The sequence below is a fragment of the Ruditapes philippinarum genome, unplaced genomic scaffold (assembly GCF_026571515.1).
Source record: "Ruditapes philippinarum isolate M1 unplaced genomic scaffold, ASM2657151v2 ctg38_1_1_1_1, whole genome shotgun sequence".
NCBI classification, from domain to species: Eukaryota; Metazoa; Mollusca; class Bivalvia; order Venerida; family Veneridae; genus Ruditapes; species Ruditapes philippinarum.
In genome coordinates this window covers 16,551-38,787 of record NW_026860353.1, presented here as the reverse complement: position 1 = coordinate 38,787, position 22,237 = coordinate 16,551, and the positions used below count along the sequence as shown (strand labels likewise).

Below are 22,237 nucleotides of genomic sequence, written 5' to 3'. Positions count from 1 at the left end.
GTTGATTGTTTCATAGATGAGATTACTAGATCATGTTATATGTAGTGTAGATATATAAGTTGATTGTTTTACAGATGAGATTATTAGATCATGTTATAAGTGAATGTAGATATATAAGTTGATTGTTTTACAGATGAGATTATTAGATCATGTTATATGCAGTGTAAATATAAAGGTTGATTGTTTCATAGATGAGATTACTAGATCATGTTATATGTAGTGTAGATATATAAGTTGATTGTATTACAGATGAGATTACTAGATCATGTTATATGCAGTGTAGATATATAAGTTGATTGTATTACAGATGAGATTACTAGATCATGTTATATGCAGTGTAGATATATAAGTTGATTGTATTACAGATGAGATTACTAGATCATGTTATATGTAGTGTAGATATATAAGTTGATTGTATTATAGATGAGATAACTAGATCATGTTATAAGTGGTTGTAGATATAAAAGTTGATTGTTTTGCAGATGAGATTACTAGATCATGTTATATGTAGTGTAGATATATAAGTTGATTGTGTTACAGATGAGATTACTAGTTTGAAGAGAGACAAGGCAGCTATAGCTAAGAATGAGAAGAGATTGGAGAGACAACTGGCTGCTGCACACACAAAAATTGAACATCTTACTGGTGTCATCAAAGAAAGAAGTAAGTTTTCTAGTCAATAACTTTTAGAATCATGTTCAATATATTTAATACATGTGCATGTATATAGAGATTCTTTAAATGATTTTGACCGTCTTGTCTAATCTAAGTATATAGATCATTTTGCACCCTGTCTAGCATTCATCTTATGTGTTGACTTAAAACTTGATCCTCCAAGGTTCCAGCCCACTACCACTCCCTTTTTAATTTGTTTATTTATTTCATAGCCATTACGCATTTATTCAGATCAATAATTGAGCCGCATCACATCAAAACCAACATAATGCGTTTGCAACCAGCATGGATCCAGACCAGCCTGCGCATTCGCGCAGTCTGATCAGGATCCATGCTGTTCGCTGTCAGTTTCTCTACTTGTAATAGAGTTGGAAAGCGAACAGCATGGATCCTGATCAGACTGTGCAGATGCGCAGGCTGGTCTGGATCCATGCTGGTCGCAAACCCACTATGTTGGTTTTGTCATGACGCGGCTCATATGTATAAATTAAGATGATTAACAAGTTAATGTTCTCACAAGGCTGTTCTTGGTTTGTACCTGAAATTTTCAAACTGAAACGTTTACTGTGTTTATAAATTTCAAGCACTTTTCTTGTGTTTAAGTGGTAACTTTTGCACAGAAGTTCTCAATTCAACGTATATATTACATAATGCAAACACCTGCATTGAAAAGTCTGGAATCTTTTATTTCTCATTTGCAGATTGTTTTTGTTTTGTTAATTTCATTTCTGACATATATTAATATATTTCAATTAAATTTATATCAGGATAGATATTTTACAAAGTAAAGGGTAATATTGGAGGTCAAATATCAAATTTTCAAGCAATAACTCTCAAAGTAGGCAGAAAAATGCCTGAAGGGAAAGAGCTTATTAGGAGAAGTTTTTTTATATGTAGAAAACTCTTGAAGTTTCAAGGGTAGTAACTATTTAGAGATTACCCTTTCATTCAATGTACAGCATTATAAGTAAACTGATAAATGAAATGATTATATTTTTTCACACCTTCATTTTTATCATAATATCAAACTTTCTGATCACATGACAAATTGGATGTATGATGATATAAAGCCAATTCCTGTTGAGTAAAATGAATATAATCTTATCTGTTTATGTTTTTCTGTGTAGAGTTCAGTCCAAAGCGACGTACAAGAACAACATCAGGGAAGTTATCTAGTCCTCTCAAGTCCCCTACAAGAAGTCCTCGAGGTTTATGCCCCTTAACATCGCCACTGAGGAGTCCTCAATATCTCAGTCCACAGGATCACAAACTGTCTCCTCCTCAAGGCCATGGTAGATCACAAATAATGTCTGAGAAGAAATCTGAATCACAGGTTAAAGGTAATGTAAAAATAAACAATCTAAACATGTGAAAATAAAATTCTCATTATTTTCTAAACAATTAACTTTTAACTTGCTATAACAGAACCATTTTAGTGAAGGACAGCTTGCAGGACTGTGCAGTGTGACACAGCTAGTGTTGGTACAGTCATTTTTATGACTCATTTACAGAAATTTAGTAGGTTAAAGTTAAACTTATCCAGGACTTGAGATATATGAATATTGTAAACTATAAAATGCATGTACCATTAATGTAAGTTATTGTGTCGCCTCTACGGAGTAGTGGTGACATATAGGGATCACTTCTCCAACGTCTGTCTGTCTGTCCATCCGTCCGTCACAAAACTTGTCCAGACTACTTCTCATATTCTACTGGTGCAATTTCATCCAAACTTTACAGGAATGATCAGTACCAAGTCTAGTTGTGCATATTGTCAGCATTTTGCGGTTCAATGATTTTTATGCTCCCCGAAAAATTAAGGGGGAGCATATAGTCGGCGCCTTGTCCGTCTGTCCGTCCAGCCGTCTGTCCCTTGGAGATAATTTGTTGAAACTTCATACAGTGGTAGAGGGCATTGAGAAGGAGTGCAGTGTCAAAGAACCATAACTCTATTTTGCCCGGTTTTTGAATTATCTCCCCTTATAGAAAAATCTTGTCCGGGGCATAACTCTAAAACTATGAGAGATATCAACATGAAACTTTGTAGGTGAATAGATCTCAATGGGTAGATTTGCAGTGCATAAGAACAATAACTCTTTTTGTCCTAATTTTGGAGTTATTGCCCTTTGTTAATTTTAACACTTTGATTTTTTTTCGGAACATATCTCTAAAACTATAAGAGATATCAAGATGAAACATTGTAGGTAGATATATCTCATTGAGTAGAGGTGCGGTGCAAAAGAACCATAACTCTGTTAATCCTCATTTTTGAATTATCTCCCCTTTTAGAAAAATATTGTCCAGGACATAGCTGTAAAACTATAAGAGATATCAACATGAAACTTTGTAGGTGGATATATCTCAATGGGTAGATGTGCAGTGCACAATAATCATAACTCTGCCTTGCCTAATTCTGGAGTTATTACCCTTTTTTTATTTTTACTTTTTGAAGTTGTCCGGGACAAAACGAGATATCATCAAGAAACTTTGTAGGTTGATAGATCACATTGATTAGAAGTGCAGTGCAAAGAACAGTAACTCTGCCTTGCCTAATTTTGGAATTATTGCACTTTGAACTCTGAAACTACAAGAGGTGTACTTTCCTGTGTCCAAAACCTATTCGGGGAGCATCGCCCGGCTCAAACCGGGCTCTTGTTGTCAGAGTTATGGCCCTTTAATAATTTTTATTTTTAAAGTTTGTCCGGACTACTTCTCTTATACCACTAATGCAATTTCTATGAAACTTTACAGGATTGATCTGTAGCTCAAGTCCTTGCGCATATTGCTCGAGTTTTCCGGTTGAATGATTTTTGGCTGAGTTATGGCCCTTTGATAAAAACATGTTTTTTTCTCTGTGTTGCCAGATACACAAAAGCTTGTCCGGACTACTCCTCATAAACTACTCGTGCAATTTCATCCAAACTTTACAGGAATGATCAGTACCAAGTGTAGTTGTGCATATTGTCAGCATTTTCCGGTTCAATGATTTTTGTCAGAGTAATGGCCCTTTAATAATTTTTATTTTTAAAGTTTGTCCGGACTACTTCTCTTATACCACTAATGCAATTTCAATGAAACTTTACAGGATTGATCTGTAGCTCAAGTCCTTGCGTATATTGCACGGGTTTTCCGGTTGAATGATTTTTGGCTCTTGTAAAGAAATAAATCTCTTCTCATGCAGTTTATATTCAACTTTAGCAGAAACTCGAGAATTTTTAGTACATGTACTTAAAAATTAATTAAAATATTTATTTGTATCTCAAAATACACTTTAAAATCACAAAGTAAACAATATGATTTATTATCACATATAATCATAACACAGGAGTGTCAATAGGCCATATCTATGCAAATGCAACTGATTACTTTATTTATGTATTCATTTACACTGTCAACAAAATAAATTTATTTATTTTCTAAACTTGTTGAACAAAAACTGATAACATAGTCAACTGTGCAGAATATCACTATCATTTAGCAAATTAATAAATTCAATATGTAAAGTCACTCGTGTAAGATTCTCTATAACTTTATTATGCGTTACTTAAATTTACAGAATATTATGTTGTGTTAAGGTGCTGCTTTCTTAAGTTTTATATTTTGTTATGAGCAGTGTTGGAAAATTGATATCTTGCAAGACCAAAGGAAGATGTCAATTATCACATGCTGCAAGTAGCAAAATACATTGCCCCAGAAAGCTTCTACAGCATAATTTTCCTTTAATTATATACCTTTATATTCTAAGACAATAAGAGAATAAATTACTGAACTTCTGTTAGTTATTTTACCAACAAAAAGATATTTTGCAAAAGATGCCTTGCCTTCAGTAACATTGGTTCCTGTCTCCAAATACTGCACAGCTATTATGGGAACCAATTGAGAAAAATTGTCTGGTACTATTTCCCTATATGTTACCATATTTAATCTCTAACTTAATACGGATTTCTTTTTATCTGTTGAATAGTTTTAGAGCTTCATGACTTGATTGTATTTTAGAGAGAAAATTTATAGATTTATAGATAAAAGTGATTTGTACCTCTACTGCAGATTTGTCCTTGAAATATTTGACATAAGAACATTTATGATGTTATTAAATGTATAACATAATCTTATGCCAAAAGGCAAAAGATGGAAAAGATGGTTCATGTTATCGGCCAATAAGTCACTTTTTGGATACAATAAAAGTACACACACTAAAATTAAAAAGTTCTTTAGAAATAAAGCTTTTATGAAGAATAATGGGCCTTTAAACATTTTTACTTTGTTTTGAGGAAAAAGTCGAGTCAGTGTGTTGTGGAAAACTTTAATATAGCCCATTATTCAAATATTTAAAAGTATCAATATGGAACTTAGAATACTTGTTTATCATGCAGATGTAAGCCAAGGGGCATTATTCTGAAAGCTATATTTTGGAGTTATGCCTTATTTTATTTAGAATATTTATTAAAATTTGTTATGTAATAGAAAGAGCATAGAAACACGAGGCTATCTGATTTGTACAATAGCCCCCAAGTATTAATCAGATTGCCGAGTGTTTTGATGTTCTTTCTCTTTTGTATCATAGTCTAACATAAAAACACGTTCCCTGTTGTCACAATATGAAACCCCAGCAAAAATGAAACCAATGAACGAACATCTGAATATGATATTTATGACGCTTTCCCTTTCTCTGCCGTCACAATGTGTAAACCCCAGCAAAAATGAGCCAATCAATAGGCATGCTCTGGAGTGCGGGTAACTAATACCTGCACTCCAGTTAACGCACTGTGCATGTGTATGTATACGATTTAACTCTGACACATTTTCAACAGAAAGGTCCCCAAACTATGATACAATGATAGTCTTTGCCATTAACATAGGAGCATTAACATGGCATAATTGCTTATTATGTAGAATAATATAAAACCTATGAAGGTATCAACATGATAAGAATGTTATAAAAATTATGAAGGTATCAACATGATAAGAATGATATAAAAACTATGACGGTATCAACATGATAAGAATGATATAAAAACTATGAAGGTATCAACATGATAAGAATGATATAAAAACTATGAAGGTATCAACACGATAAGAATGATATAAAACCTATGAAGGTATCAACATGATAAGAATGATATAAAAACTATGAAGGTATCAACATGATAAGAATGATATAAAAACTTTGACAGTATCAACATGATAAGAATGATATAAAACTTATGAAGTTATCAACATGATAAGAATGATATAAAAACTATGAAGGTATCAACATGACCTTAAAATACTTGATTCTCATGACTGTGCACAGTTGTAAGACAAGGGTAATTATCCTTGTTGCAATATTTTTAAGGAGTTATATTTAGAATGTTTATAAATATTTGTTAAAGTTTACTATCAAATTTTTGTTTACTATCAAGGACATATAATTCTGCCAACTGTTTTGCAGAATTATGCCCCTTTTCTTTTTAGCTCACCTGTCACAAAGTGACAGGGTGAGCTTTTGTGATTGTTTTCGTCCGTTGTCCGTCCGTTGTCCGTCTGTAAACTTTTACTTTAAATGACATCTCCTCATAAACCACTAAGCCAATTTCATCCAAACTTCACAGGAATGTTCCTTTGGTGGTCACCTTTAAACATTGTTCAAAGAATTTAATTCCATGCAGAACTCTGGTTGCCATGGCAACCAAAAGAAAAAACTTTAAATATCTTCTTTTAAAAAACCCAAAGAGCTAGAGCTTAGATATTTGGCATGAAACATCTTCTAGTGAGTGTCTACCAAGTTTGTTCAAATAAAAGCCCTGGGGTCAAATTGGCCCCGCCCCAAGGGGTCATTGATTTTCCCTATATGCATATAGTAAAAACTTAAAAAATCTTCTTTTAAAGAACCCATAGAGGTAGAGCTAAGATATTTAGCATGAAACATCTTCTAGTGAATGTCTACCAAGTTTGTTCAAATAAAAGCCCTGGGGTCAAAATTGGCCCCGCCCCGGGGGGTCATTGATTTTCCCTATATGCATATAGTTCCCTATATGCATATAGTAAAAACTTAAAAACCTTCTTTTAAAGAACCCAAAGAGCTAGAGCTAAGATATTTAGCATGAAACATGTTCTAATGGGTGTCTACAAACTTTGTTCAAATAAAAGCCCTGGGGTCAAAATTGGCCCCGCCCCGGGGGTCATTGATTTTCCTAAATATGTGTATAGCAAAAACTTAAAAAATCTTCTTTGAAAAAACCCATATAGCTAGAGTTTAGATATAAAGCATGAAACATCTTCTACTGAGTGTCTACAAAGTTTGTTCAAATAAAAGCCCTGGGGTCAAAATTGGCCCCGCCCCAGGGGGTCATTGATTTTCCCTATATGCATATAGTAAAAACTTAAAAAATCTTCTTTTAAAGAACCCAAAAAGCTAGAGCTAAGATATTTAGCATGAAACATGTTCTAATGGGTGTCTACAAAGTATGTTCAAATAAAAGCTCTGGGGTCAAAATTGGCCCCGCCCCGGGGGTCATTGATTTTCCTTATATGTGTATAGCAAAAACTTAAAAAATCTTCTTTAAAAAAACCCCAAATAGCTAGAGTTTAGATATTAAGCATGAAACATCTTCTAGTGAGTGTCTACCAAGTTTGTTTAAATAAAATCCCTTGGGTTTAAATTGGCCCTGCCAAAGGGGGGGGGAGGTCATTGTTTTTCATTATATGTGTGTAGTAAAAACTTAACATCATGAAACATCTTGTAATGGGTGTCTTCCAAGTTTGCTCAAATAAAAGCCCTGGGGTTTAAACTGGCCCCGCTCCGGGGGCCTATATACAGGTGAGCGACCTCAGGGCCATCATGGCCCTCTTGTTTGGTTTAATCCTACTATTCAGCACTGAGTAAAGAGGACTATGCTGCTTCTCTAACAGCTTTTGTTATGGTTTTCATTGTCAGAAATTAGTTAACTAAGTCACTATAAGGGATACACTGTTTTCTATACAGGGGAGTTTGCTATAAAGGGTAAATTTCTTTCATGTCTTATTTTAAAATATGCATATGGTAGTTAATGTTAAGGCATTTTTTAGGTCATTATACATGTAGCAGATATTTTATTGAATTATAACTTAACCTTATAACCATATTTGATCATTTTTGCAGATGTGATGGCACTCAAGAATGATAATGAGCTGGCTTCGCAAAGTTCAAGCAGTTTAGAAGACACTGATGATGATGATGATAACATAAGTGTATGCAGTGTTAAATGGACATTTAGTCCACTTATGAAATGTTTGTCACCTTTGCCACCATCACCGGCATGCTTTGCTGAAAGAAAGGTAAAGGTTTCATCAATATGGTCTTTCAGTAAAATTGATTTTTTCTCTCTGTAAAATATTCTAGGTATACCAGGTCATAAATTTTATACAGCTTGCATCAATATGTTTTTCTGATCAGAATACCTTACAATTTGTTCATATTGAATAATAATCCTGCATTGGACATTGGATGTTACCACGAGATAGTGTTATAGCTTCACCCTTAATTGGTTGAATAGTCTAACAATATACCTTAAAATGAATCAAGACAGGGCACCTTGGGTTTATGTCCATAATAAAAGTATGAGAGTTGCCACATTACCTCAAAAATTGTAAAATTGGCTAGAAATGGTTTCCATAGATCTCAACTGTTATATAAGGTTATTGTTGATATAGCTGAGATTGACAACACATTAAAGTATGATTTGTTATTATAGTTAGAGAATGAGGAGGATGAAGGTGAGGTATCTGATATAGCTGATGTACTAGAACAACAATTGTTACAGGATGATTCACTAGATCACGTATGTAATCTGTCTTTACTGTCATACTGTATTACTAGTTTACTTGTTGTTACGGTTCACAACACTTGTTAGTTTAATGTAGTTGCTATGGCTTTAAGTTCATTTGGTGTGTGTTCAGTGTCAGATAGATTCACAGCTTTTCTATTTTCTTTATCTGTTAAATGTATGACTGTCTTGAGGAATATATTTAAAATCTGTGACAAACCATCTGTTTGATTATCTCAAATTCATTCCTTGTTATTTCATTTTATAATTAAGCAGCATGCAGAATTAATCCATTCTATGATGATTGTTTCTTTTTCTTTCAATTTCTTTCTAGATCAAAAGATTAAAAATAAGTATATAGTATATAGAAGTAAGAATAAGGTAAAATTAAGTAAACAAATTTGAGAAATTTAAGTAACTTTATTGGCATTTCTACCTCAGATATCAAAGGATGAGATACCAGTAAAAGTGACAGAGAATTTGACTGATTTGGGTGATGAAAATTCCAACACATGTATTGAAGATCAAGCAAAAGGAGATGAAACATATTCTGTAACTCCTCTTAAAGAACAAGATGATCACATTAAAACTGTTGAAGCCATACGTAAAGTTGAAATTGTAAATGAAGAAGTAAAATATTGTGACAATGTCAAAGAGAGAGTGAAAGAAAAGTTTTCTGCTGAAGAAAACAAGGATAGAGAGCTTACATTAAAGGAGAAGTTAGCTAATAGTATTGAGATTATTTCACCTACTGCTGTAAGAAAGAGAGTTGCCCACCAATCCCACCTTAGATCCAATCAAAGTAATAGCCTAGACTCGGTTAACTTAGATCATAATGAAAATAATGCAATCTTTAAAGATGCCTCACAGGGTTTAGAAAAAGTCTCTGAAGGAATAAATGAACCTTGTGGTGAAGATAAAAATTCTGATAAAATACAGAAGAAACCACCTGTTAAAAGGAGTGCAAGAATTTATAGTCAGAGAGAAAGTGAAACTGAAGACCAAGTGTCCTATATTAATGAATATACAGAGAATGTTGTTGAACAAGGGAATAAAGACATTTTTATGAGTGACGTAAAGACTACTGCTGAAAATAATGCTGGTAAAGTTAATTCAGATGGAGATAAATCAGAGTTAAATAGAAATGATACAGAGGAATTTACTCCAACTTTTAATGAGAATTTGTTTGATTGTAATACTGACAGTATTTTAAGGGATATGTCGAAGATAAAAGACAGTGACAATATCTTAGATGATGAGAGATTAATTATGAGCACATCTGGTGATGTTGTTCCTAGTCAAGATAACAAAGACAATAGTAGAATAAAAGGTAATGTTAGTAAAACAAAGCCTGAAAGTGATACATCTAGTCCCTGTGAATTACTTTCATGTGACAAAGAAGTAGATAATGAAATGCTTCAAGACAAGCAAACAGCTGAAACGATCCTTGTGCCAAACTCTTGTTTACAAAAACTGGATAATGTGAAGAAAAGCATTGAAAAAACTAAACACAACACTGAAGATAAAAGTGCCAAAGTTGAAATAGATAAAAACTGTAGCAAGAAGATCATGAAGAAGTTTGGTTCACATAAATTTATCAACTTTCAAAAGTCTTCATCAGAAACTTTGGCAAATGAAATTGACGACTATAGTTATGTTGGTGATTATGAAGTTCTTGATAGAAATAATAAAGAGTCGAAAATGTTTTCACCAAGGGTGCGAGGGATGCAAAAGAAAAATGTGGCTAGGAGATTGAGAAGAAGTTGTAAATATAGAGATCTTGATTCTGAAGTAAGAGGAGAAAGTAAAGTGGAAGTTAATAAATTGAACCATGAACAGATGAATATACCACAAAAGTTTGAGGTTTTAGAACTTAGGAAGAAAAATTCAGAGGGCAGTTGTGTGATAGGTACGGCAGATGGAAGTGATGAAGATAAGTTAGCACCGGAAGGTATAGTGCATGATTCTAATAAGGCTGTGACTTGTAAATCTGTAACAATTCATAAAGAATCGTCACAAAAACTTTTACACAACATTGATGGTGACAACAAAACAGATGAAACAAAGCTTGTTTGCTCAAAAGAACAAAATGCTGAAGTTAGTGTTGAAATAAGAAATGATAATAGTGAAATTTGTAAAGGCATTACAAAATTAGAGACTAAAGAACACAGCATGGGTGACTCTATGTTTGATGATGAATTTAGTAACTCAGATGAGAAGTCAGGAGAAGGTGATAATAGTGTTGAAAAAATAACCACAAATAGACAGATGAGCACAGGGTTCACTGTTAATACACATACTTTAGAAAGAGCTCCAAGCACAGATAGTGCTGTGTCCTTTGGAACCTCTCCATCAAGATTGTTTTCTACTTGTGGTACAATTGTGGAGGAGGAATTAGATGATGATTTGAACAAAGGTGACAGTGAAAGTGGTAGCAAAATTAGTAGTGATTCAAATTTTATTTTTGGTGTTGAAGACTTATTGAATTGTAAACAAGAGCCGTCACCTGGTTCACAAAATTTTGAAAATGCTCAAAACAAAACAAAGCCTGTCTGTGATACTAATCTAAGCTCAGAAAATTGTGGTTATACTCTGACAAAAACTAAAACTTGTAACGAATTTACTGATAATTCATTAAGTGCAGTGTCAGAAGATGACATATCTAATAAACCTGGCTGTTCATATCAGTATCATGAACCATCTTTTCATTTCTCAAGACAGGAGGTTAATATTTCTGCTGATGAGAAAGATTCTGTTGATACTGCAAGGATACCATTTATTTCCGAAACATTACTTCATGATGATTCATCGTCTAGATCATCTATTCAAAGTATTACTTCCATTGAGAGGGCTTCTCCTGTATCACCTCTCTCTCTGTCACCATTTGATTTCTTAAATCCAATATCTCCTCTCCCACCTTCTCCTATCAGGGAGATAGAAAGGGTGTCTCCCCTGTCTCCAGAACATATGACTGATGAACAAAAACCACAGGTTGATTATAATGAACCGGATGTTGCAATAAATAATGAAGATGACACTCCTAAAAATGACGAGAATAAAAAGGTTGAGTGTAAAGGGGAATTTTCTGATAAAATTGTTAATCCATCGGAAATTATTGACAATGAAAAGGCGAAGGATAATCATATGGTTAAAAATAAGAGGGAAATAAGAAATAAACAACCTTTGACAGGTAGCTCAAGTAAAACAAAAAGTACAACTAAGTTAGAAAGTGTAAAAAAAGCAAAAACCAATTTGGAATGTGTGAATAATGTAGAAAGTCAACAATGTTCACCTGAACAAGATACATGTTTAAGTGATGTTAGTTTGAAACTGTTCAGTATTCCACAGATGATAAGTCCAGTTAAAACTCCTAAAAGTTGTGCCAAATTAAAAACTGAACAAATTAAGTCTTCACAAAATATAACAAAATTAATAATAAGTCAGAAAGATAAAGATAAAACCACTCCTATGGTATTAGGAGAAGGGAAGGTTGGGTGTGTTAAAGGAGGACCTAAACAGTTTGTTACTGAAGCTCCTGTAACAGCTATTGCTGTCAAACCTCGTGGCACCAGGGGCAGGACATCTTTTGATAAAACAAATATAGAAATGTGCATCAGGAAGTCAAGTCAAACAGCTCTTAAGAAAGTTTCAAGTGTAGTAAAATCTGAATCAAGTGAAGCAAGGAAGGTTTCTGGTGATAACACTGTAGTTGCAGAGGAAACACAGACATTTAAATCTGTCTCAGGTATAACTAGTCAAAAATCTCAAACATTACCACATGATGAACAATCTATAGAATCAGATAGATTGGCAGGAAATTTAGAAAAGTTATCTGAAAGAGATGCAGGCTTGATAGAAAGTGGAGATAAAGAAAGTGTTGTCAGTATAGATGAGAAAGGTGACAACAAGGTGGTTGAGGAGTATACACTAAGTCATGATAATTTGGCATTCAAGAGAAAGGCTAGAGTGGCACATAAACCAAATATACTTAAATCACAGTAAGTCATTTAATTCTCATAGTAATAATTTTCTTTGATTTTAAATTTATTTTGTGAGTCATAATTACATAACAAATGATAAAATAACAAAATTTCACTATGACAAGCAACTGACTCTGGCTACAAATTCTTGCAAAATCAGTAATTTTCCCTTTTCATCTGTAAAATAGGGTTATTTTAAATCTATTATTTATTAAAATTTATATCAAATGAGTGCTTATCCATGCTTGCAAAGTTTTCCAACTGTTTATAAAAAAAATACCAAAGGTATGGTCTACAACTATAGTAACTAAAATACTGTGACAGGCCTCAATTTTTCATTCGGAATTTACCTCAACATGCGCAGATTTGAAATAAGAGTTGTTAATGTGAAAACAACACTACTGTCTATGGTTTGCTGTCTCTGTGACAGTTATCTCTACCGATAAAGCTGCAAAGTGCCATATGACAATTACAGTGTCAATGTTACATAAAACCAGCCAAACATACAAAAAGGTCTTTCTCAAAAAAATAGCATATTCTTAGATTTGCATTGTTATAAACATTTTGATATTTATATATAACAGAAAGAAGATACAGATTATAGATGCTCCAGTGTTACCTCCAGTCACCGTGAGTAGAAAGAGAAAAAATCTGGAAAACAACAAGGATACTCATGATAAGGAAAAGGTAGGTATTTTGTTTCAATCAAATATGATCATTTGTTTGATCAAGCTGGTCAAATCCTCTGTTACAAATATTTCTTTCTGTTGTTACAGATATTTCGTCCTCTGTTACAGATATTCCATCCCTCGAAAACATGTATGAAGTCAAACAACTGAGTCACTTTTTCTACCTAATATTCTATTTGCAAAGCTGGTATTTGATGGTATTATTTTTGTTACCGTTACTTGTGTTTGGTAATAAGCAATAAAGATTTTCGACAAGTTATAATATGATCAGGTTTAATTAATCAGTTGTTAGTGTATAATTGAGAAGGTAAGGTAAGGATTGTTAAGCAAATTGTGATATAATCATATTTATTTCATGCTTTCCAGTGTTTTATTGTAACATATCAGATGATTATATTCTGATAAACCACTAGTGAAATTCATAAAATATAATTTTCACTGTAGCCGGACTATATCTGAATGCGGATAAAGAAAATCATAACTAAATGGAATAACAGGCAAAAATAAATGCCGTCATGCGTAAAAGGACTTTAGGAAAAGAAAGTCGATGTCATCATACATAATGTTAAAAATGTAACAAAATTAGAGAAATGTTACAGACCTAAATTTCAAAATTGATAATGTGACGTCAAGATGTGATGACGTCACAAGGGATAATGTGCCACGTTACGCGGCAAAATTATTAAAAAGTACTTAAAATCACTTAAAAAGCATGAAATAAAAAGAAAATTTGTTTGTTTTGCATGTATGATTGAAATATTTTGCGCTGAGTGAACACCAGATGCAATATTTTCATAACCTGTCAAATGTTTATAACAAATTTTTATTACTACACAATTGCTTCCTTCAATTAAAATGAAATTTTCTGCAGCTGTGAAGATAATGGTACTACAGGAGCTCTACTGAAGCCTAAAAAAAATAGGATTTGAAAATCTTACGGCAGGTTAAATTGTAAAAAATGAAGAAAAAAAATAAAGAAATATATCCAGTTATGAAAATCTTGGTAATATATTTCTAGTCAGAAACCTCAATCAAATCTCTTTAATCATATGATTGTCCAATAAGAATTGGAATAACAAACATGCTGTACTATCATTTGACTTTCATGTGATTATGATAGATGTATTACTTGAAGTTAAAGACTATTAGGCTTTTTATTTGACATAAGTGAAAATGTGCTATATCTGGTTTCAGCCTAAAGAAGGAAAAGTAAAGAAACAGAAGTCTTCATCTTCTCTGAAGTCAATTAGTCAAGGTTAGTTATATAAAAACCTGCTTGTTCTCTCACCACTGTTGGTTCAAATCTCTGCCTGAGACTTTGGATTTTTTTTTGTGGGGAAGCTATGCAGCTAGCTTACGGAACATTGGTGGTTCTACTCAGATGTTGGCTTGTGCCTGAAATAATGCATAGATGGGCGCCTGAGGTCTTTTACCACCAATGAAGCTGGAAAATTGCCATATGACCTATACTGTGTTGGCGTGACCTAAAAATAAATGACCTAGAAAAATGTATAAAAAAAAAATATAACAATAACAGTTTCAAATTCGCATGAGGATAACTCACCTGTGTCTATTGTCAGCTCTTGAAAAAGAATGGTTTGTTGTCTTGTTAGAGTGTTATTTATCTCTAAATAATCTACACAAGAATAGATATTAAACAATAACTGTAATAAATCATTGATGTAAATATTTCAGAGAACAAGAAGAAGATGCAGAGTTTCCTCAAGTCATCAGAGACAGCAGAATGCTTTGTGGCAAATTATTCTCCACAACCATGTGATGATACTGTCACTGTTGACCTTCTAGCTGCCTGTCTTGAGGTAATAGATAGACAGTCATAATTTGTTTCATAACAGACAACATGGTTATAACCCAAATAAGAATTCAATTAAACTCAATTCAATTCAAACTGATTCAAAGTTAAATGAATAGATTTAAACTAATTTAGGGGTTGTCCAAATATTAGGAATATTGCTATTATCATTTATCATTTTTATACAGTTTTTAATAATGAGATTTAGAAACAAGATACAACGTCATATAGTTTAGTTTGAAAATCTTCTATGTTTGTTGTCTTGTTTGGCTTGTTGGAAAAATTATGGCAAAGATTAACATATTATTATCTGTAGATATTACCAAGCATTATAGAGCCTAGTCAGCTTGTATATATGTGTACTCTCATCACACTATATAATGATGTCTGATCTGTTGAAATTCTATTACATTGATACTGAAATTCCTTAAACTATTAATGAACAGTGATAGATTGATATCAGAGGAAGTATAATATCAAAATTCAACTTCCTGAAGGTTTGATTTAGTGACATATCTCAAGACTAGTAAAATATGATTAAAGATTTAGACTGTACCACCAGTATTGAACCAGGTTTAACTGACCAAACTGTATGTCAGTTGACTGACAAACTTGAAATGTTCATCCTGATATTGAATTGTATGTATTTGATATTACAGTGTTTAGGTCGTGTACAGACAGAGACTCTAGATGTAGTATATCGTATGTGTGAGAACAGTCAGTATCTAACCATTGACTGTCATCTACCATTTACCAGTGATGTAGAGAAAAAAGCTGTCGAATTGATACAATATATATGTACAGAATTGGTATGTTATTTTGAATGATTTATAAATTATGTAAATGTTAATTTGTGTAAATTATCAGTCCCATGGTTGTCATAAAAATGTTTCTGAATTTGAGGCTGTCATTCTGGTTTTATCACATACAACAAAAGAGTGTTTTCTAGGACAATGTCAGCTTGACCTCCAGCCACCTGTTAATGACAGTTCTGTATACAGTAGTATAATTTACCTATTACTTTTGAGATTTTGTTTTAGTTTCAATACTTGTTAATAGTAATAGGATTTGAGGTTACATATGAGTAAGGTAAATATTTTAACCATGTGATTATGTCTTTAAAGAAATATGACTGGATGGATGTGATGAGGAAGATTTGGGACTGTGTATTTAGTTGTGACAGTTCTCGCAGTATAGTTGGCAAAATGGCACAGTGTAGGGTGTTTGTAGCCCTGTGCTCTCTTCAAGGTAGGGTAATACAGACTATTTACATTGAATTATTCTTGTAATCTGGAGAAATCAAGAAACTGTTTTGAATAACCTTTATAAACAGCCTATAGATAAAGGAAGGAAATACAAATGGTTACTGTTAATAATTTTTTCCTCAGAAATCAATGCAACATTTATTCTGGTTAGCAGTGCAACGCAATCATGACTCTCTTGTATTATTGGATGAACATTATTTTAGACATTGTTGTTTTATATAATTGGGTGAACATTATTTTAGACATTTTTATGCCCCCGGGCATATAGTGATTGAACCGTCTGTCTGTCCGTCTGTCCGTACGAGGTTAACCTAGAACGGCAAGTTGGATTTTTCTTAAGTTCTACCTGTACCAATGCCTTCTAAGTTTACACACTTACTAATCAATACAGAGTACATGATCTGGGCAAGTTACATAACTCTGGCTTTCATATTTACCAAGTTATGGCCCTTTTCAGCACTTAGAAAAAGAATAATGGTTAACCTAAAACGGCAAGTTGGAAATATCTTAAGTTCTATCTATATTAATGGCTTTATAATTTCCACACTTACTTATCAATACAAAGTACATGATATTGCCAAGTTATATAACTGTGTCATCCATATTTCCCAGTTATTTCCCTTTTTTCACTTTGAAAATAGGGCCTATCTGGTTAATACCCCGGTCACATATTCACGGAATACGCCCACGGAAGAGCCACGGATTAGTTCCGGCATCGTCCGTAGCTACCCGTACTGGTCTGTAGCTCTCCGTATTGTAACCGTAATCAATCGTAGTAGTCCTTGTATATCCGTAGCGATCCTTGACAATTTTTGAACATGCACAAAAATTTGCTACGGAAAAATCAACCGTAGCGTATCCCTACTAGTCCGTATTAAACCGTTCTGATACGTACTGGTCCGTACGGAAACCGTACTAGTCCGTACTGATTCGTAGGCCTCAACCTGCTACGGATTTCCACGGGTTGGTACGGAGAACTACGTATTTGTACGGTTACCCTACGTATAAGGTACGGTTTTAATACGGATTAATACGGCATTGTCACGGAAAGCTACGATCGTAATACATTGTACTACGGAGAGGCAGGGATAAGCACGGTCTTATACGGTTTATTGCGTTGCAACACGAAACGGTACGGAATGGTACGGTCCACCACTGTTTAGTACGGATAAACACGGATTTTTTTTACATACGTGGGATAGATTAATAGTATCATGTGCTTTTTCAAGGGTATAAATATTACCTTCTTGTTAATATGGACATATTTTCGTAAACATTCAATAAATGATAATTGCCATTTACTGGCTGCAACTTTATATTGAAATAGCTCAGAATGCGGAGGCAGTGGTCGAGCTGCCTGATGACATGCATAGAGGTAAAAATATAGTAATATCATACTACAATTCATAAGTAATAGAATAACATTTGATGTTACATATTTTACAAACATCAATTTGGATCGTGAAATTGGAGTAAGTATGTACATAAAACAAAGTGTCTCATAAGCCTCGGACGCTGGCCCTTGAGTGATAATAAGATTAATTAACAAGCTTTTACATATTTTTAAAACATAAAAATTCACGATAATTAATGTTATTGTAAAATGAACAGCAAAATTCAAAATCAAAAGAGAAGCAGTATTGATCAACATTTTTCTTTAATGAATACTAGCTCATATCTAATCACGTAAGAGGAGATGGTGGACTAGAGATGGGCTATTACGAAGACCCCTTCATGTTTAGTATGAGGCTCTCATGGCTGAACCTGTTGAGGATCCGGCGTCCTTCACGAAATTCATTTTAATCGGACCTGATATGTCTCGAGGGTCGGACGCGATGAGGGCGAATCCTCTCCGCCAAAATCAAACTCTGCAATTCGTTTTCTAGGTGTTCTTTTCTTGTGAGGCATTTTGAAAATGAGCATGCAAGAGGTTGTGGACGGATATAATAGGTCCGTATAGGTCCGTGGCAATACGTTCTTCTCCGTATCAATTCGTTCTTCTCCGTATCAGACCCGTACTAATTCGTACTAACCCGTGCTTATACCGTAGCAGACCGTAGTGTATCCTTAGTGCATCCGTCCTGATTCGTGTCGCTCCGTACCAAACCGTGTCGGTCCGTAACAATCCGTGTCTCTCCCGGGGCTTTTGGTGGTAAATCCGTCGAACTCCGTACTCATACCGTTGTGTCACCGTACTGGAACCGTAGCGGACTATGGAATTTCACATTTCCGTAGTAATCCGTGAACGATTAGACCGTAGCTCTTCCGTGGCATTATCCGTGAATATGTGACCGGGGCATAACCTATTTCGGCAAGTTGGATTTATCTTAAATTTCTCCTAATTGCTTAATTTCTTTAATGATATCTTTCATATTTAGTAGGTGGATACCTTTGATGGTCCTCTAATTTTTTGTGGAGTAAGCGGTCTCTAGGGTCAAGGTCAAGGTCACTGGTTTAAAAAATAAATATAAACATTTTTGCTCATACAGCCTTTATATTTTAGTTGATGTTTTAGTTTAATACAAACATGGGAGGTCTTCCTTCTTTGGGTGTAGTAAGGGGTCATTTGGGTCAAGGTCAATGTTACCAATTTCAAGGTCACCAATGTTAAAATTGATTTTTACAGATGTATTGACCTTATTCTAGAGACAGATGTTATTTATAATTGATAGAAACATATACTTTGATGGAGTTAGTGGTCAGTTGGGTCAAGGTCACCAGTTCTAAAAATAGATTTTTACACATTTGCTCATACAGCCTTTATTAAGTGTCAAATATATTTTATATTTGGTAGGAAGATAACTTGCATGGTCATCATTTTGATTGGGGTAGGGATCAGTGGGTCAAGGTCACTTGTGCTAAAAATAGATTTTTAACACTTTTGCCAATACAGCTTTTATTTATTGACAGATGTATTTCATATTTGGTAGGAAGATAACTTGCATGGTATTCTTCCTTTGGATGGAGTAAGGGGTCAGTTGGGTCAAGGTCACCAGTGCTAAAAATAGATTTTTACACTTTTTCCCATACAGCCTTTATTTAATGACAGATGTATTTCATATTCGGTAGGAAGATAACTTGCACGAAGTTGAATATTTTTCATCTTCACAAGTCAGAGCAATGACTTGGCAACTTATATTTTTCACAATTACAAAATGCTATGACTTTGTCAAGCTATATTACTTGTGTTTACAATTTTTTGGCAATTTTTCTGTCCTTAACTGAGTGAATGGGTAAACATTTTTTGAAATATTGCTACTGACAAGAATCTGAGCCGGGGGCATTTGTGTTTAACAAACACATTCTTGTTCTTTTTATGCCACCGCAGCATCTGCGATGCGGTGGCATATAGCGATTCACCTGTGTGTGTGTGTGTGTGTGTGTTTGTTCGTTTGTTTGTGTGTGTGTGTGTTATATAGATTATATAGTGAACTTAAAAAATCTTCTTGTGAAAAACCACTAGTCCAATTTCAACCAAACTTGGCAGGATTGATCCTTGGGTGAAGGGCTTCCAAAGTTGTTCAAAGAATTTAATTCCATGCAGAAATTGGTTGCCATGGCAACCAAAAGGAATTTTAAGAATAAATTTAAAAAATCTTCTTAGTAAAGACCCAAAAGGCCTAGAGCTTAGATATTTTGCATAAGGCATTGTCTGGTAGACCTCTACCAAGATTGTTCAAATTATAGCCCTGGGGTCAAAATCGGCCCCACCCCGGGGGTCATTGATTTTCACTATATGTACATATAGTAAAAACTTAAAAATACCTTTTTGTAAAGACCCATAGGCCTAGAGCTTAGATATTTTGCATAAGGCATTGTCTGGTAAGACCTCTACCAATATTGTTCAAATTATAGCCCTGGGTCAAAATCAGCCCTGCCCTGGGGGTCATGGATTTTCACTATATGTACATATAGTAAAAATTTAAAATACCTTCTTGTAAAGACCCAAAATGGCCTAGAGCTTAGATATTTTGCATAAGGCATTGTCTGATAGACCTCTACCCAGATTGTTCAAATTATAGCCCTGGGGTCAAAATTGCCCCCGCCTCGGGGTCATTGATTTTCAATATATACATATAGTAAAAAATCAAAAAAATCTTATTGTCTGAAGGTACAAGGCTTAGAGCTTTAATATTTGTTAAATGATATCATATATAGGTACTCTAAAAAGTTTTTCAAATTTTCCCTTCTAGTGCCCAAAATTTTTAAAAGTAAAAATTTTTGATATAAAGGTGCCCTAGATTTTGAAAAAGTGTATAATTTTTTCCTTTGATGCTTTCATAAAATTTTAGGCTGTTTTAAATATGCCCCTTCACCCCCAAAATTTCACTAGACTAAGTGCATTGATAAAATTCCCTACTCTGATCTTTTTTTGAGTTAACAAAAAATTTTAACCCAAATTTGATCTGATAATAAAAATTGATATGCTTATAAATTTTCAATTTTTATGAAACAAAAAATCTTTTCCCTACACCCCTTTTTTAAAGTTTTTGTTTTATTGCGGGGGATGGGAAATTTTTCTAAATGATTTTTTTTTTAAATTGGGGGGAAACTTTATTTAGTTTAATTTTTTAAAAATTGGGTAAAATATTTTTAGACATTTTTGTTTTATAAAATTTGGGGTGAAATTACCTTAAGATTTGTTGTTTTATATAATTGAGTGAACATTAATTTCTTAGACATTGTTTAGTTTATATAATTGATGTGAACAATTATCGTCCCTCTAGACATTGTTTTTTTTTATATTCAGGTGATATAGAGAAGAACGAAGATTTGATTCTCTATCATGAGACTATAATGAAGTGTAGTTAAATATGGGTGACATGCGGTTTATTTAAACATACATTATTTATAGTCTCTGTGGTCAGTGTGTGGCCAGAGGTGCTGAAGAAAGACCCTTCAGACTGTCCAGGCAAAGTAGACAGTCTTGGAATGACACTAGTTCTGGAAGAAGTTGTCACAAAGGTGCTTCTATCTACAGCCTCGGAGGTCAATATGAAGGTAGGATATTGAAAATCTAAAGCAATTTATGATGTTTAAACCATTAATGTGACCTTGCCACTGCTCTAACATTGTAATATTCTGATTGGTTTTCTTATAAACGATCATTTCAAGTTTTAGCACTATAATCATTTGGTTAACTTTGTTACCCACTTGCCAAATTAGCCTAATAGGGAATGTGATAGGTCTATGAATCTAGAATTTGGGAGTTTGAGTACTTGGCATTAGTTTGAACATGTTCATTTAAGCTGGATTGCAAAAAATGGTTTTTACAATTTGATAAATGATATTTGTTTATATACTGTAACCTGATAATTAGGATCTGTAATCAGGTCTCAGAAAACGTTAGTGAAATTTTTGATTTATGTAGATGTTGAACGACTTTGAAATTCTTGATGATTATATGGTACATCAACAATATATTTGAAATTGACTATTTTCAGATCATGGTGATTTTACAGAACTCTGTGGTTTGGTCAGGTACCACGCTGGTAATGCAGACTCTATCCTTAAACTATTGTGTAATAGATTGTTAAACGTACTTGAAGAGGACTCAGACAAATGTTAGTCTTTACATTATCATATAGTTTTACTATGTTTAAACTTGTGTAGCAATATTTAAGTTTAATATTTTTAATTTTATATCTGAAAATATGATTTCCCCAATGTCTTTACGCTTTTTGAATAAACCTTATGTTATTAATTGCTTGTAGTAGAAAAACACTAAAAGAAAAAAAATTGTATTGGACTAATTATGAAATTCAAATATAAATCAAACGTGTTTACCAAAATGAGCCGCGTCACAACAAAACCAACGTAATGCGTTTGCGACCAGCATGGATCCAGACCAGCCTGGGCATCAGCGCAGTCTGATCAGGATCCATGCTGTTCGCTATCAGTTTCTCTACTTGTAATAGGGTTGGTAAGCGAACAGCATGGATCCTGATCAGACTGAGCGGATGCGCAGGCTGGTCTGGATCCATGCTGGTCGCAAACGCATTATGTTGGTTTTGTATTGACGCGGCTAAAA

The 22,237-nt window shown here is 33.7% G+C and overlaps 1 protein-coding gene across 1 annotated transcript in view; it reads left to right on the top strand.

The window, feature by feature from the left end:
- The window catches only part of LOC132759755 (uncharacterized), a 38,202-nt gene extending 17,184 nt beyond the window's left edge, over positions 1 to 21,018 (top strand). The window contains exons 10-20 of the mRNA XM_060751583.1: positions 541 to 663; positions 1,803 to 2,015; positions 7,796 to 7,971; positions 8,388 to 8,474; positions 8,901 to 12,457; positions 13,024 to 13,126; positions 14,323 to 14,383; positions 14,824 to 14,948; positions 15,601 to 15,750; positions 16,066 to 16,189; positions 20,957 to 21,018. Of these exons, the coding sequence (XP_060607566.1) occupies positions 541 to 663; positions 1,803 to 2,015; positions 7,796 to 7,971; positions 8,388 to 8,474; positions 8,901 to 12,457; positions 13,024 to 13,126; positions 14,323 to 14,383; positions 14,824 to 14,948; positions 15,601 to 15,750; positions 16,066 to 16,189; positions 20,957 to 21,018 (4,781 nt within the window). The remainder of the gene's footprint in view (positions 1 to 540; positions 664 to 1,802; positions 2,016 to 7,795; positions 7,972 to 8,387; positions 8,475 to 8,900; positions 12,458 to 13,023; positions 13,127 to 14,322; positions 14,384 to 14,823; positions 14,949 to 15,600; positions 15,751 to 16,065; positions 16,190 to 20,956) is intronic.
- The last annotated feature ends 1,219 nt before the right edge of the window (positions 21,019 to 22,237 follow it).